The sequence below is a fragment of the Anomalospiza imberbis genome, chromosome 1, assembly GCF_031753505.1.
Source record: "Anomalospiza imberbis isolate Cuckoo-Finch-1a 21T00152 chromosome 1, ASM3175350v1, whole genome shotgun sequence".
NCBI lineage: Eukaryota > Metazoa > Chordata > Aves > Passeriformes > Viduidae > Anomalospiza > Anomalospiza imberbis.
This window is the reverse complement of record NC_089681.1, coordinates 125370084-125387867: the sequence shown is the minus strand read 5'-3', so window position 1 is coordinate 125387867 and position 17784 is coordinate 125370084. Positions and strand designations below refer to the sequence as shown.

General features: G+C 38.7%; 1 protein-coding gene across 3 annotated transcripts in view; it reads left to right on the top strand.

Moving 5' to 3' along the window:
- The first annotated feature begins 380 nt into the window (after nt 1-380).
- The window catches only part of PHF14 (PHD finger protein 14), a 157954-nt gene continuing 140550 nt past the window's right edge, over nt 381-17784 (top strand). For all 3 annotated transcript variants that reach the window (XM_068210205.1, XM_068210198.1, XM_068210214.1), the window contains exons 1-3: nt 381-552; nt 1036-1146; nt 13044-13690. In XM_068210205.1, the coding sequence (XP_068066306.1) occupies nt 552; nt 1036-1146; nt 13044-13690 (759 nt within the window). In that variant the 5' untranslated portion in view covers nt 381-551. The remainder of the gene's footprint in view (nt 553-1035; nt 1147-13043; nt 13691-17784) is intronic.

Sequence of the window (17784 nt, the reverse complement as noted above, 5' to 3'; positions counted from 1 at the left end):
GGCTAGGACACCTTCAAATAGACCAGGTTGCTCAGTGCCCCATCCATCCAACCTGGCCTTGAACATCTCTTCCTATTTTTTTTCCCCAATGCAATGGATTGCTGTTCTTCAAAGTGCAGGAATGAGCTTGACTATGCAATAGAGCCCACGAGAAACTCAGCTCTTCGAGGAAGGGTTAAATGAGAATAGCTTTGTAAGGCTTTTTCGTTTCCACAAGGGGAAATGGGAAAGTGCCGGAGTGGTTTTTAGGGCTGTTTTTTACAGGCACAACCCTGAGAATGAGCGGTTCGGCGCTGAGAGTGTGCGATCCCAGCGGCCCCGCCGCGGCCGCCCCGCCAGGCCGCGCAGCTCCGCGGGCAGCGCCGCTCCCCGGCTTCCCTTCGCCGTGCGCACGCGCCCGGGCGGCGCCTGCGCGGCGGGGCGGGCGGCGGGGCGGGCGCGGGTCTGCATCCGGGTCGCCGCCGTGCCCATTGTCTGGGGAAGGGGCCCGGGGCTCGGCGGCGCTGCACCCGAGGGCCCCTGCCCGCCCGCCGCCCACCCGCGCAGGCTTTAGTAAGTGATCCGCAGCGGTTCTGCCGGCCCTGCCCCGCGGGCGTGCCGCTGTGCCCGCCGAGCGCCCCCGCCCCCGGGGGAGCGGGCGCATCGCCGTCCCTTGGGCGTCCCACGGTCCCGGCCGCGCGTCCCCCTGCGTCGGTCCCCGGCGGATCACGCCGAGGCGCGTCCTCGGGGGATGCTGGCTGCTCCGGGGGCCCAGCGCCCGCGCAGCCCTCCCGGGGCTGCGGGCAGCCCGCCGTGCGCGGTGCCGTGCGGTTCCCGGCGCCTGCAGGGAGCACCAGCGCTCCGCCGGGAGCGGACCCTGCCCTGCCTCACCTGTGGGAGCGGGTGTCCCCGGGACCCCGGGGCGGCTGCATCTGCCGGCTGCTCTCGGGACTGCCCCCGTGTGTCGCGCCCGTGCTGCCTTGTAATTTAAATGCCCTTAGCGATGCTGAGTTCTCTTTATGCCAGCCAGTAACAACACTGTTTTTTTCCCTGCAGTGGACCGCAGTTCGAAGAGGAGACAGGTGAAGCCTTTGGCAGCTTCGCTGCTGGAAGCTTTAGATTATGATAGCTCTGATGACAGTGATTTTAAAGTTGGAGATGCTTCAGGTAAATATGCTTTCTCATCTCCTCGGTTCAGAATTATCTCATTTTTGGTTTATGGTTGCTCATTTAATATTATATAGGAGGCAGAATGCTTGTAGTGAGTCTGCTGGGACTTGGAGCCCCTTGAAGGGAGTAACTTGATTGGATAACTGGGACTCAATACTTCAGTTGTGATTATTTTTTACGACAGAAATCTTATGATTGTGAAGCAAGTTTTGGTAGAAACATTTGAGTAGCTTTCGTGCAGGCTGCCTTAACTGTATTTATTGCTTTTGAGTTCTTCAGTGTAGGGATAATTTTTGGAATATTCACTGTATTTAGTATTGAAATAAGAATCCAAAGCCATTTTATTTTGGACAAGTCTGGATAATAGTTTGTTTTGGACTTACGAACTTGACTTTTTCTCAAGGTTAATTCTACTTGGTGAGTAGGAACCTAAAGCAGAAAGATAATGTGTTCTGGTTTTTATTGTTTTTTACAATAGACAAACTTAAGGTGTCCATTCAGATAGAAATATATAGAAAAGTGTACACATTTCATATTAGAAGGAAGTCCTTAATACAGAGTGTTGTTGCTTTGCAGTCTTTTCTGTATGTGCAGATTCCTGTTTCTACAGTGAACACTCACAGAAACTAAAAATAGACAAGATGGCCAAAACAGAATTAGTAAACTTAAGTATATTGAAGGAAAGGAGAAGAAGGAATAGGACCATGTTGGTCAATAAACTGCACATTGGATGTTCTGTGGTGTATGCTGAGGGAAGTATACAAGAAGATGCAGGATATATAAGATGTGAGGGAAGCATTATGACAACTTATCAAATAACTTGACTTTGTTATTTCTGCACTGGGGATGCTGGTGTATGTTTTGTGTGAATGTACAGTGCAAAAATATTCCCATTTAAAGGCTTATTCTTTAATGTTTGGCAAGTTCCTCTGTATTGATGAACTTAAAAATGCTCAACAGTAATTCACCCAATATCAGGTTTTAAATCTGTGCTAATGCTCCTTGTTTGGTTTGGGTGGTTGGTTTTGTTCTTCTCAGTGCCTCTTCCCCTAGACTTAGACATATTTCCCTTGGTTGTTCTGATAGAGCAGGCTGCAGTGGCTTAAGAGAGTAAAACTGATGTCATCTTACCAATTTCATTTTAAGACTTTTGGGGGCTTGTTTAGTCTACTCTTTTAATTGTGTTCTGAGGCTTTTTGCTCCTTTCTTTTGAATAAGGATATAATTTGCCATAAATGGAAATGATTTTTAATTAACAAAGAAAATCTCCCTGTTTTGGAACAATAATGTAGTCAGGATTTAAGGGAAGATGAGGTTTGGAAAGGGGGTATGGGTGATGAACACATAATTCAAAGCAGTATATTAGTTGGTCAAAAGACAGTCATTTATTAAAAATAATGAATGCAGTTTTCTGACTCAACGTTTTGTGAGTGCAGAAGATTCATTTGTAATTGCTATCCTTTTTGACTTTTAGGACATTGTACATATACCAGAGGGGGCTGGTCAGTATCTAGCCTTGAGTATATTTCAAAATCAATTTCTTTTTGAGGAAGTTGAATGGATTTTCCTTTAAATATCCAACTGAATTGAAACAAGCATATGGAAAAATCCAAGTTCTACTTCAAATGTTTTTTTCTAATTGCTGTTTTATGTTCCTATATCTCATGAAGTGTTGTTTTAGCATTTCCAAACTTATATCTATCGTTTGTAGGAGAAATTAATGTTCTGTTTAATAGCACCTTGAAACAGCAAGAGAATTTGACATCTTATACTTCAGATGAAGGTTTTCAGCGTGAAAAAATAAATTTGTGAGGGTTTGGAGAAGTTGGGGAATAGAAAGTTACTACAAATAAGAGTTTCTTACGTGTAATACGAGTTTAAATGAATAGTTGCAGGAAATTTGAATCAGAACATCTGTACTGGTTTAAAATGGAGCTGTTAAAAATACTGTAAAATTTGTTTGCACTTAGTCCATTTCAATTTGGCTGAAAGAAGTGATTAAATAAAGGGATTTTCTTACACACACACACACACACACACACACACACACACACATATATAGGACTCCCCATGAGCAGTCTATTGCAAATCAGTATTTAGTATTTGCTTGAATTCAAAATGACATTGTATAGTTTGCTTTCAAAAGGAAGTAAGTGTGTCAGAAGTAAGAACCAGTTTGCATTGATTTTGAGCATAAATTCTAGTATGGTAATTCCACAGCTCCATGACTTACATTTATTTCTGTCACAAATTCATGTATAGGTGTTTAAAATAACAAAACAAATAAAAAATAGCTTAAAGGATTATTTAAATATGGAGTTAAAAGAATTTTGAAGTTGTTTTCTCCCTGATGACTGTTGTGTCCATATGTGTGACATATTAGGATGTCCAGTGGCATGTACTAGTAGATGATGCTATGCAAATATATGGGGGTTGAACCTAGAATGCCCAAATTTTAACATACCTTCATTGTTCTGCCAGATTTCTGGGAATATGCAATGCAGTAAGGATTTGAGAAATTGCTATTAAGTGCTTTTAGGAAGCAGCTGGCATTTCTGAATTTTTATTTTCAGAGTCCTGGCACCTTGGTACATTTTTTCATTATAAAAAATATTTCAAATCACCTAACCTCTATTTCCACCAAAAATCCACAGGCAACGTGGACTTTTACTTTCAGTGTAATTAATTTCTTTTCTTTTGGATTTAGGTCATCCCAGCAGTCAGTTGGCCTTTTCTGCTTAAAAGATCTCAACATTCTGACATCTCTTTAGAGAAATTGATTTTAGAACTGTTACATTCTTGTAAACTTACTTAATGTAAATAGTTTTCAAGCTTCTGGGATTTTCATTATGTTTATACTGAACAAAGTAATTTTTAATGGCTTCTATGATTCTATTAGTGATGCCATATTCTAAAGTACTGTATTCTTCTGGCTTTCGTAAACATCTTGAAAAAATTGTTCCATGAGAAAGACTGTCATGTAATCTTAATGTGAGATCAATCAAAAAAACTGTCCCTTTATAGTCAGAGTGTACAAACATGTGACTTGAAATGATGATGCTGTAATATTCTCAACTTAAGGCTTTTAATAGTATCTTTCACAATACACATCAGTTTTTTGAAGTTTTTCTTTTAACTTAACTAAAGCATACTTTGGGGAGTCCTTATGTTCAGGTTTTTTTCTGCAGTGGGAGTAGCTGGAGATACACTGATGTCAGAAATCAGAGAACAGATTTAGAGTAATTCCTAGCAGGACTCCAAAGCAAGAATTTACCACTTTTCTTCTCTCTCATTGGTAAACTAAGTTAGTTTTGTCAGCACATGTACTGAAATTGAAATCCCACAGAGGAACGTAGTGGTCCCTGAACTAGAATAATGTGTGAATTTAAGGACTGGTTCCTGTCGCAGTGTAGCTAAGGAGAAAATAACTGAATGCTGCCTTTGAAGAACTCATTCCTGTCACTACTTCTGCTACTAGTCTTGTTGACTCAAATTTTCACATACATTTTTTTTTTTGGTGTAGAATGTGAAGCCTGACATACATATATATTATGTACTATTCTTGCAGTTGAAGTCAGTAGAAGTTCTGTTTAAAACAAGTAATGATCTACATAAATGCATATATTATCTATTCTTAAAAACCTGTGTCTTGATCTAGAAATAAAAAGTTGCAAATATTATTATCTTTATGTAGCTTGTTTCCTCTTAGCGCAATGGAGATTACACATTTGCTTTCCTATACAGAATATTGTAATATAAAGAAGTGTTTGTGAAGGATCAAAATACTGTAGTGTTTGACAGTACTGAAATCTTGATGCAGAAACAAATATATTTGGTTTTTATAGACTAAACTTAAATGTTAGGCAAGAGTGAAGTTCTTTCAGTAGACAGGGAAGGTAAAAGAAAATATTGGCTAGTTAATCATTAGTAAATTATCATATATTTCCATATTAATGTGTAGTTCCTGAGACTGGAATTCACAATGGCTTTTTCTAATTGAGAAAATGGAAAATACCAGCATTATGTTCTTTTGGAGTGTCTTCATCCCAGGTAAAACTTCTGTCTGCAGAGATGTCTGCCACCCTAAGTAAAACTTTGGAGTCACAGACAATATTTTCAACTTCCATTTTTGTTGTAAACACTGGGATTTCTGTTACTCCAGGTGTTTGCTGACAAGCAATTGGTAGGGCACCCATTTTCATCAGTGTTCTAACTTTGTAAATGAGGCACTTCCTAATGACTCAAGTTAAAATTGGCAATCTTTAGTTTTAAGCGGTTTTGCACCTTGAATAGATATCTACTGAAATATTATATGACATAATTATTGCTAGTGTAAAAATGAGGAATCTGCTTACTAAATGACTTTCCTTTGTTCCCTTTCCATCATTTTTTCTATTAAACTAAGTACTTGTTTTCTGGAATGTGTAATTGTGGATCAGTTGTCAGTTTCGTCTCCTGTTCTGCCCAGTCTCCATCTGCAGTTAATACATATTAGATACTTCTTTTCAAAACATTATTTGAGAAGAAAGTTTCTCCCCTTGAATTGTAGCATCTTAATCTATATTGGTTTGGTTTTGTGTGTTCTTAATCATGTTATTTTGGACAGTTCAATGTTTTTAACTGCCAGCACCGCTGATGTCGAATTGCCAGTAGTCTACCAGTGTTTAATCATCATATGCAGCAAAATAGCATAGAAAGCCAGGGGCATATATCTAACAGGTGTGTTAGATTTCTTGGAATTATGTTGCAAGTGAGGTATTAAGCCTTTAGTTGTTGCTTATAGTTTTATTGATCATATCATAATGGACCTGTGTGTCTAATAGAAAAATGTGGTCACAATTTTGCCAGTTACACAGCTTTGCCTTATGTAATTTAAAAATTCTTATTTTCCGTACATGACCTAGGTTTTCCTGCCTGGTTTTTTACATCTATTTATTAATATTGTAGCTTTCTAGTTAGTTTAAGCACTTCCTTAAGGCATTATGGAGTCTTTATTTGGGATGTCTAGATCAGATGTGTAGGAAGTACAGCTGCTTTTGCATGTAGGTATAGCACATGTGCCAAGGATTTTTTGTGGTACTGGAGCTGTTCTTCTGTTAGGAAATTTATGGCCAGAGGCTGTTAACAAACACTTTCAGTAGTTCTTTCCACAGTTTCCCATCCATCAGGGTGTGGGTACCCTGGGTGAGGGATTGTGCATGGTGCTTAACATGGTGCTTTAGCAGAGATCACTAGGTAATTTCACAGAATATTGTCAAAGGCTAGTTGTTTGCCTTGTGGTGGGGGGAAAAAGAGCATAAAGGACCAATAGATAAGATGGTGGTGGTTGAGTGACATTAACCTCACCTGCATCCTGGTTTTTGTTATTGCTCTAAAAAGAAGGTGTAAGGCCACTGTAGGCTATTTGTCACATGATGGCTAGATTATTATTGAATAATATTATTTAGCAGTGATAACTTGGTAGTTGCTTTCTATGTTGCATGCTCAGCTTTTCAATGTTTCAGGATCCTTGATTATATTCATTGTAGGTAGCTTTGAACACTTCAGAAAGTCACAACCAGTTAGGATTTGGTGCAAATAAAAGAATTTTCTAAAATGATTCCAAATGCTTCTTGTCTAGTATTTAGAATTTGTTAAGCTTTGTTAGTGGAAGAGGCAAGTCCAAAATTGAGTCCACGATTGCCTTTAACCAGCTCATCCTTTAGAGTTCACTTAAAACAATCAATAAAGCTGTTTTTCAAAGGGCTGCTTATTAAGCTAAATACTGCATTGAAGAACCAGACTGTCTCCTGTGAGTGGTTGGCCAGGTACTTATGGAGTGTAGCACTTGCTCACTGTATACATGAATTTTCTTAGAATGTTGAAAGAAACCTAGAAATTGTGGGGTGTCATATTTAAAATTGTTTGTAATATGGTCCTGCAGAAAACCCTGGGAGGATTTTTTGTTGACTCATGTAATGATTTCAGTACGTTTACCCTGAAGTCTTGTGTCATACATATTATACAAGACTCCACAGCTGAGTGTAATGTTTCTTAAGTACACTTTTTTTTTTTGTATGTTAATTCTGTAGCATAATGTTCTGTTCTTTTCAGAATTATCCTCTTTAGATTTGTGTGCCACCTGCTGTTGTGCTTAGTAGAGCTAAAGATACAAGGTATAGAGGAATAAATGATGTCTTTCTCCCAACTGTTATCTTTCTTATTTGTCCTCCGTGGAACTCCGTATTCTTCACTATTTGATGGTGTATCTGGTCCCATCTTTCACTTAGAGTAGCTGTACTTCTCTCCTATAGGGAATGACATGATATGGTTGCCAATTTGAAAGAGCCATTCTTTAAGCATTGCTTTCAAGGAGAAAATTTTATACTGCAGCCTCTTCCTCAGTAAAAGTGCCGCTGATAGCAGAAGACCTGCAAAAATTGCTGTTATCACAGAATAGCTCTTTGTAGAAAAGCACCTATCACAGTGGATGCATTCAGATCAAGGAGAGATATCTCTTACTATAGGTATTTCTGGTGTGTATATGAATGTATAAAGGAGAGTAGAAAGCAAAATGTGCAGGCAGAAGGCAAGAGAAATTGAAGGAGAGAAGTGAGTGAAAATAGTGTTTATTTGTACTCTGCTTTAAATTATTGCATTGTGTAGTATTGATGTACAAGAATCAATGTTAGTAAACTAGAGTGCTGTTAGAGATCAAACTAGACCAAGACTAATATTCCCTCCAAAACATAATGAAAGCTTAAATTGGCATGAAGTCTAAGACTATTTAGAAATGCATCTGCACAGTTAAAGCATCAAAACAAATGTCTGTCATAGATTTATGGTGGGGAAATAAAGCTAAGTTAAAAATTTCAGTTAATTTTAACGTGGCAAAATCTTGTATTACCTTATTTACAGTAAGACAAATTGTGTACGTAGACACTTGGCACCTGTGAAATGAGATACAAAATACATTTTGCTTTGAGTATACATATGGTATATAATCTGTCATATTTCTAGTATGAGAGTATAGCTTTAGGAATTACTTGTAAAATGTTTATGGGAACTGGCAAGTATCATAGAATTTTAGAATTGTGTACTCTGGAAAAGTGATTTTAAGGCAGAGTCCAGCTGTTATCCTAGCACTGCCAAGCCCACCACTAAATCGTGTCCCTAAGTGCCACATCTACACATCTTTTAAGTATATCTAGGGGTGGTAACTTAACTACTTCCCTGAGGAGCAACCTTTTCTGTGAAGTTTTTCCTAATACCCCACCTAATCCACCCTTGTTGCATCTTGAAGCTGTTTCATCTTGTTCCATAACTTGTTACATGGGAGGAGAGACTGACCCACCCCTTGCTATGCCCTCCTTTCAGGTGGTTGTAGAAAGTGATAAGGTCTTTCTTGAGCCTCCTTTTCGCCAGACTGCTGCTCCAGACCTTTCACCAGCTCCACTGTCCTTCTCTGGACATGCTCCAGCATGTCAGTGTCTTTCTTGAAGTGAGGAGATCAGAACTGGACACAGGATTTGAGGTGCGGCCTCACCAGTGCCTGCCGAGTACAGGGGGACAGCTGCTGCCCTGGTCCTACTGGCTTCACAGACTAGGATGCTATTGGCTTTCTTGCCACTTGGGCACGTGCCGGGTCTTGTTCTGCCAAATGTCAGCCAGCACCCCACACCCTTTTCCACTGAGCAGCTTTCCAGCCCCTCTGCCCCAGTCTGTTGTGCTCCATCATCTTGATGGCGTTCAAGATGATCTGTCCATGACCTTCCATGGTCAGGCTGGCAGGACTGACTGGAGTTCCCTGGATACTCCTGACCCTTCTTGCAGATATGTACCACATTTTTTTTAACTTCTAATCATGTGGAACCTCCCTGGTTAGCCAGGATTGCTGGTAAATGATTGAATGTGGCTCATTTGGGCCCACAGACCTGTGTGTGTCTGAGAGATGTAGCAGATCACTGACCATTTCCTCTTGGATTATGTGCTTCATTGTGCTCTCGGTGTCTGCCTTCTAGTTGAAAGGGGATGGCTACCCAGAGAGCAATGGGTCTTTCTGTTAAAGACTGAGGCAAAGATGGCATTAAGTACCTCAGCCTCTTCCTCATCCTTTGGCACTGTTTCCTTCCTCATTCAGTAATTGGTGGAGGTTGTCTTTAGCCTTTGTTTTGTTGATTATGTATTTATTATCTTTTATGGCAGTACTCAGATTAAGTTCTAGTTGGTCTTTGGCCCTTCTGATTTTCTCCCTGCAAAAAAATTTTCTCCCTCACGTCATCCCTGTAGTCCTCTTGAGTTGCTTGCCCCTTCTTCCAAAAGCCAAAAATTCTCCTTGTTCTACTGAGTTCCAGTCAAAGATCTCAGTTCTCTGTTCAGGCACATCAGTTTTTTCTCACTGCTGGCTTGTCTTTCATTAAGATTTCCTTGAAGAATGTCCAGGCTTCCTGGACTGTCTCCCAAGAGACTCCACTGACCAAGCCTCTCAACAGGGCATCATCTCTGAAAGTCCAGGATCGAAGTTCTGCAGACCCCCTTGCTTGCTTGTCTGAGAACTGAAAATTACAGTTTCAAGTTTGCTCTGCACAGAGCACCCTCCAGTATTTGCATCACCCACAAGGCCTTTTCTGATCACCAATAACAGGTCCTGTGAGGAGTCATTGCTAGTAGCCTCCCTCATTGTCTGTGTCAGGCAGTTATCTTCCACACGCTCCAGGAGCATTCTGGACCAGTTCCTCTCTGCTGTATTGTTTTCAGCAGATGTCTGGTAACTTGAAGTCCACTGTGAAAATGAGGGCTAGTGGTTGTGAGACTAAAGACTGCTTATAGACTATTTCACTTTCCTTTTCATCCTGGTTGGGTGGTCTTTAACAGACCCCCACCAGTATTGCCTTGTTGGACTTTCCCCTGAGTCTTATCCTTAAACAACCATATTGTCATTACACTCTAGACAATCAAAACACTCCCTAATGTATGGGGCTACCCCACCACCTCTCCTTCCTTGCCTGTTCCTTCTAAAGGGTTTATAGGCATCCAGCACAGCACTCTGGCTGTCCATGTTTTCTCATGTCTACATGTGTGCAACTATGTCATAGTTTTACTGCTGCTCATGGCTTTCTGCTCCTCCTGTTTGTTGCCTGTGCTGTGTATATTGGTGTAGAGGCACTTCAGCTGGGCTATTGATCTCTCCAGGTTTTGGGGGAACAAGCCCTAAGTCTTACCATGACCATTTTCAACCACGGCTATATTTTCTAACACATAATAACCCTTGTGTCTTTACAGCTGCACGGATCTCCATTCCCTACTTCCACTGAGGTGACAGACCAAAGGACCTTTCTAGCATGTTGATCCCCAAACAGTGGTGTGCTGCCCCCAGGCATATCTCTAAGGAACTCAGGTTTATTCCTTTCCCCCTTCAAATCTAATTTAGTCTTTAAGTGGGCCCTGCGAACTCCTATGCAAAGATCCTTTTCCCTCCTCTTTGTATCTGGTGTACCCTATATGTTGCCAGGCCTGGTATCCTATAAACTAACCCATGATCAAAAAACTGTTCAAGATAATCTGAGTCAACCCTCTGCCTTGGTCAGAAACTTCTTTCACTAGACCAGATTGTCTAAAGCCCCATACCACCCAGCCTTGAATATTTTCAGTGATGTGGCACCTACAACTTCCCTGGACAACCTGTTCCAGTGTCTCACCATGCTCATTGAAAAGTTTCTTGTGTCCAGTCTAAACCCTACCCTCTTTCAGTTTAAAACTGGTTCCCCTTTTCCTGTCACGACAGGCCTTAGTAAAAAAATCTCTGTCATAAGCTCTGTTCTCACTGGAGCCTCCTCCATGCTGATGCACCCCAACTCTTTGAGCCTGTCTTCATGGAGTATTGTGGCCTTCTCACCATTTTTGTGGTCTTTCTGTGGAGGTACTTTCTCTCAACGAGGAAAGGCTGAGAGAACTAGGCCTGTTCATCCTTAGGAAGAGATGACTGAGAGGGGACTACATCCCTGTCTAACAGTATCTGAAAGGAGGATGTTGAGGATGGACCAGGCTCCTTTCAGGGCCAAGCAATAGAACAAGAGGCAGCAGGCAGAAACTGATGCACAGGAAGTTCCACTTGAATCTAAGGAAAACTTCTTTAGTGTTCAGGTGACCAAGCACTGGGGCAGATTCTCCAGAGATTTTGTGCAGTCTTCCTCACTGGAAATTTTCAAGAACTGTCTGCATACAATCCTGGGCAGTGTGCTCTGGGACGACTTGCTGTGGTCCTTACCCATCCCGTGATTCTGTAGCCAAAGAAATTATTGTAACTTGAAAACAATTATTTTGGAGTGCATGTTAGTTAATACTGGTTTTATTTCTTGTGTATATCTAACTCATGTTCTACTCTTTCAAAACTTCAGTTAATTATCTTGTACTTGGAGTACTATAATTAAAGGCTAATAGGTGTGGAGAAATGACTGAATTATGTTTTTCTTAAAGACCATAAAAAAAAAACTTGTGTTTTTTCTGGATCTCTAAATGTTAGACCATATGCTGGAAACTTAGTTTCTATTAGCTTGTAAGAGGATGGGTAGCTTTGATGTCCTAGTCAGTAATAGTAGCACTTATGGGCCTATTTTGTCAGTAGTTATATAATCTCACTGAACGCTTCCACATGCACGGTAAAACTGACCATTATATTAAAGTAACAACTAGCAGTCATTTGCAATGTTCTTTAGGGTGGTAAAAGCTATATGAAATGGCACACTGTGCACACCTACCTCAGCGTCTGTTTATTTGGATTTATACAGAGCTGAGTGTGCAGAGAAATTCTCTGTGTAAGGTGATACTGAGTGGTGGAGATTTTTGGGCTGTAACTAAAGCAATTAAGATATTTTCTTATTTTTTTTTAATTTGTGAGCATCGACATGTTTCATTTTTGCATCTGTATGACAGTTGATCAAGAACTTGGTGATGCCTTTGAGCAAACTGAAAACTGTAGCCACTGCCTAATTGATCTCTGCATTGGATCAAGAAACTATATTTTCTTTTTAAAATGAAAAAAAAAATATTTTCTGAGTTTTCCATCATTAAAACAATACCATAAATGAAAAGCAGCAGGTTCATATAAGATGAGAGATAGCAGGGTAGATGCTGTTTGTAAAGTTTAATTAAAGTTCACGTGTCATTTTCCAATATTTTTTACATGTGCTTTATAGTAAAAATCTCTCTTTTTTATATAAAAGTCTTTCTCTATTCTTTTCTGTTGCTCATGTTGGCATGTGTTAATTAATTAAATAGTGAGTGCACACAGAACAGTAGTATGTAAGGTATGAGTAGTGTAAGGTTAATGCAGTGTAGTGCAGCTGCAATGCTGAGTGAGGCATAGTTTATGTGGGATTAATAAGTGAACTAACCTTGGAAATTAAAAGAGCCCTCAAACCCGGAAAAACAAAGATGTATTAAAAATGAAGGTGTGGGATTATTCATATTATTATTAGTACTAGCTATGTAAACTCTTCATTTTGTGATTTCAAACCTCTTCTGTTGGATAGCTATTTTATTTTGAAGATGTAGAAAACTCCTCCAGAAATTAAAAACTGGAATACTCTTTCTTTAAGATGTGACTTCACATGGAAATTACTCTGTGCTACTGCTTTTTGTTAATATGAGCTGCAGTTCAAAGGAGCATATAATGCTCATTTAATAAGTTCTACCATCTTTTTCTTTTTGGCATCTTAAAATGCACTCATGTTTAACAGATTCTCAACATAGCACTCGAAATAGCAATATTTGGACACCAGCTGAAAAAATAGGTGGAATACCTTATGAGGGAGGAACATGCATCATTCTTTTGTTTAACAACTTGCTTCAAGAGATTTTATTTTTGGGGGTACATTTGTGTCGGAACTTTTTTTAAATTTTCATATGCTCAACAGATTCTGAAGGAAGTGGTCATGGGAGTGAAGATGCATCTAAGGACAGTGGTGAAGGTTCCTGTACTGAATCAGAAGAAAATATCTTGGAGGAAGAACCGACAGAAGAGAAAGTAGAAGAACAACAGCCGAAAGCCTCCACTGAAGAAGTGCCAACAACAGACAAAGAGGTAATTAAAACTGAAAAGAAAGAGCAAGAAGATGAAGAAGAAAAACCAAAAAAGAAGAAAGAGAAGGAGAAAGCAGCTGAACCTGATGCTGTGGCTGATGAGCAAACAAATGAACCAAAAAAATGGAATTTGCGCAGGAACCGACCTCTGCTGGATTTTGTGTCAATGGAAGAACTAAATGATATGGATGACTATGACAGTGAAGATGACAATGACTGGCGGCCTACTGCTGAGAAAAGAAAAGGAAAGAATGCACTGAAGAAAGAGGGGAGTGATGGAGATAATGAAGATGATGAAGATGACGGGAGTGGAAGTGATGAGGATGACAATGATGAGGAAGCTAATGAAGAAGATAATAGCAGCACGGCTAGCGATGGAGGATCCAAGAAGAAGAAGAGTAAAGTTCTTAACAGGAATAATGCAGATGATGAGGAATTGACAAATGATAGCCTGGCTCTTTCACAAAGCAAGAGTAATGAGGTAGTGCAACCAACTTTCTATAATATATCTGTTGACAAATGGAAACTACTCCCCAGTAGCTATTTTGTTAATATTAAAAGTTAAACTGATTGGCTGGTCTTGTGTTCACACAATAATAACTGAAGCAGGAAAAATTATGATAAATAGGCACTGCATATTAAATAACCTTGGACCATTTGACCAATCTAATGCCACTAAAGTCAATAGTGGGACTTCTCTTGGCTTTACAGAGATTGGATTAGTACTAAAACATATAGGAGGTCCAATATGCAAACCAACATATGTTAGTGAGACTTCTAGTTCTGTTTTAGTGTAAATGTATATCTGTAATGTTATGAAAGTTAAAATCATCTGTGACATAATCATAAAATAGATGAATGAGGCATTATTCTTTGCGACAAACATGGAAGTCTGAACAGAGTTCACTTATAGGAGAATTTCAAGTAAAAAAAACTTAATTGCACACTAGGTTTAAAATAAAATAGAATAAATATGGTAATTTATGTTGGATTTGCTTATAATAGCCACAAATGAACTAATTTCTTGCCATACTAAAAGCAGTTGGGTACTATAATTATTATATTAAATATCTTCTGATTGCAGAATGTGAAAATTATGTATATAACTGTTTAATAAATTAACCTTTTTTCCCCTATGCACAATTACAGTTGCCTTGATGATTGTGCCTGCGGAAAAATTAAGATACCAGGTTGTCACTGTGGCTGCCTTCATGTTACACAGTAGTAAAATTCCGGAGAAAATAAAAAGAATTACTATAAAATCTATATTCAGTTTTTGGGATATAATCACAATGTCAACATAATATTTGGGAAGTGGTAGTGATATGACATTATTAAAAGTTCTACTGTTCCCTTTAAACTTCGTTTAAATGTGTGAAGTGACAGGGAACTAAAAAATATTTGGATTTGGTCCAGTTTAGATAATTTGATAGGTATTATATATGTATGTTTATATATTATTGCAAGTGAGCTGTACTGTTTTAGCTACTAGTAATAATAGGGATTGAAAAAAAAGCATGATTTGTTTGTTTTTTTTTTCTTCTTTTAACTTTTTGTACAGGCATCTTCTTTCCTTGTCAGGCTCTGTGATTCTGGTATTATTACCTGCCTTTTCTTGGCTCAGGAGCTGAAAGTGCTCTACCAATCCTAATGATCAGAACTTGTAACAGAGAGAGGCAGTTTCTTTCAGAGTTGCTTCTCATATCAGAATGTGCAGCTATATTCTTAGTGATATATTCTTCAATCTAATTTCCATTGGCTTGGAAAAACAAACCTGTTTCAGAAACTCAGAGCTGTCTCTGATGTATCTTCTTTGAAGCTTCCTAGTATCATGGATATCAGATTCTGTTCTTGCCTTAGATTTAGAACAGTGATCAGAACATAAAATCAAAATTGAAAATTTGAAGTTCAGATTATGATTTTGTAACCGATAAACATGTAAAGTGCTGTACTGTTTATGACTAGGTCTTTGTCGAGAAGATTTGCAAAAGTATCTGTAGACTGAATTATCAACGGTAATTTTCAGATTTCTGATACTCAATATACTGTATTTTAACAGTATACTCTCCACTGCTACCATATTTTGAATTAGTAAAACAGAAAAAGTGTAAAAAAAATATTGTCTAGCAGATACATCTAGGAAAACCTCATCTCACTGCAGTAACAGAGGTCTTAGAAAACTGAGTTCTTAGATCTTCAAATCCATAATAAGTTTAGGAAAGAATGTCCAGGTAGTTAGTTATGAACATACTGTAGTGTCCTCTATATGCATTCTTTCTTTCTTTCTTTCTTTCCTTAGCTTATTTTTGTAGAATGGAAACTGCAGAAGCTGTTGCGGGGGGTGTTTGGTTCTTGTTTCCCTGTGGTTTTTATTTGTTTACATTTTACAAAAGTATTTTCAGGTCTGCATATACATTATTTTAACATGTGCTGTAATGAAATACTACTTGCATTTCTATTGTATTATGCACAGAATACAAAGTTAGCTTTCTTTCCTGAGGTCAAGCATCATTAGTAGGTAAATGGTGCTTTTCTGTTTTTATAATTATTACCACTTTATAGGACTCTTCTATTCTCAGTGAGGTAGTCATTGTATTTTTAATTTTTTTTCCCTTTAAAGTAAAAAGTCTGTGGGCATATAGCTTGAAATGCTCACTTTCTTCATTAACACCACAGAAATGGGAGTTATATAGTGATCCAGCTGAAATCATTTCTCCCACTTCAGTAGGGAACAGGACTTGTTCAGGAGTTGCAGCAGTTACTGTTACATGTAAAAGTTTCCATGTTTTGGATGAGTCTCTCAGCTGCTTACATAGACTAAAAGCAGAGGAGAGCAGCACACTTTCCAGATCACTCCCTCTCCATGCCTGCATAAAAAAATAAGTTGCTCAGCTGCTTCGTTTGACCTGGTAGCTGTCTTCACATGAGGTGAGCCTTAATGGTTGGGGATCCTAACAATAGAACAAAAATTTGATACCCTTTCATCACTGCTTGTTTGGTTGTGTTTTTTGGTCCACGTTTGCGTATGTTCTCACTGCCTAGACAGCTAGTGTTAATTCAGTGTTTTTACAATGCATTACTGTTTCTTAATTTAAAGTAATACTTCGGGGGTTTTTTTGGTTTTGTTTTTTTTTTTTTTTTTAATTACCAGACCTTGGGCTTCTATAACAGTAGACATTACCAGTGTCTTTTAAACTTCTCTCAGTGAAGCCAAATAACAATTTAAATGAAAGATACTGTCAGAAAAAGCTGATCTCTGTAGAGTTGTGACATGCATCAGAGAAATCTGTGCCATAGCACAGTTAATCTGCCAAAGTTAGGGAGCATCCACTGCCATTTTCCTATCTGCAGTGTGAATGATAAGCTAAACATGGGTATTTTGAGTAATGATGGGCTGCAGTAATGTCCAAGTTTATTGCTGTCCTCAAAATGCTTTGTCCTAAAAGGAGGATGTTGGAAGAGGTGCTCTGTAAGTCTGAACTCCGTAGCAGAGGCTCTTCTACTTTTCACAATTAGTTGCCTTCCTGTAAGCAGTGCAGCTCTGTGAATGTTCTTTTCTACTTCTACATGGGCTCCTGTTCCCTTAGGCATAGTATTGGTGCTGTATTTTGTAAATGGTGAGTTGGAATTAGAAAAAAATGTTTGAGAGGGCATCTTTCGCCCTATTTTTTTTGATTCCACAGCAGTTTTGGAATATTTTTGGTCATTTTGAATGGTACCGTTGAACTCTCAGCCTTTCAGCTTTGAAACTACTACAGTTTCTTTGTACCACAATGGTTATTTTTCACTATTGTGCTTATTTTCTTACTTCCTTATATGCCTTCATATTACCAATAAAGGTAGTTCAAGCTCTAGTATAAAAATAAATGAATATGTATGGAGGCCATGCAATTGCAGAAGAGACAGTGGCCATATCTCACAAAGGTAATAGTAAGAAGACAGTGTTTATTAAGAAAATTAATTTTACATATAACTTTGGTCTATGAAGCACTTGTCTGTGTTTTCTTAGAAAAATTCCCAGTGAAAACCCACAATCTGTTTAAGAGCTGTGGTTCATATTGTAGGTTACCAGAACAGGGCAAATCCTTACTCCTCTATATAATCAGAAGAACATACAGTTTTAATAAATCGTATGGTTTTGCAGAGATACACATAAATTTGCATTAGAACAAAACCATACAGAGTTGATAATTTGTTATATTTTATTTAAGGCTTGTATTAGCTGTGTATTCTTGGATTTTTCAGAGCCATGTGATTTTTTTAAATTTTAAGACGATGAAGCAACTTTTCTGAATGTTGGAACATTTGAAGGTCACCTTTGGTCTTTTTTTTAATTTTGATTTTAAATGGCTTCTTAAGTATTCTGTTTTGTAGAACATAAATGGTTCAAAGACGTATGGTTCTGTCTTGAGGATTCCGTATTGAGATTTCTGTCTTGACTCTCCTCTGACCTCTGGATTGTAACAGGTCTATAGGTTGCATTGACATCCATGCATCCTAGCTCTTGTATTCATGGAGGAAGTGTTTGAGCATTTTGACAACAAAGAAGCTTCTAGCCTTATGGAAATAATGTTC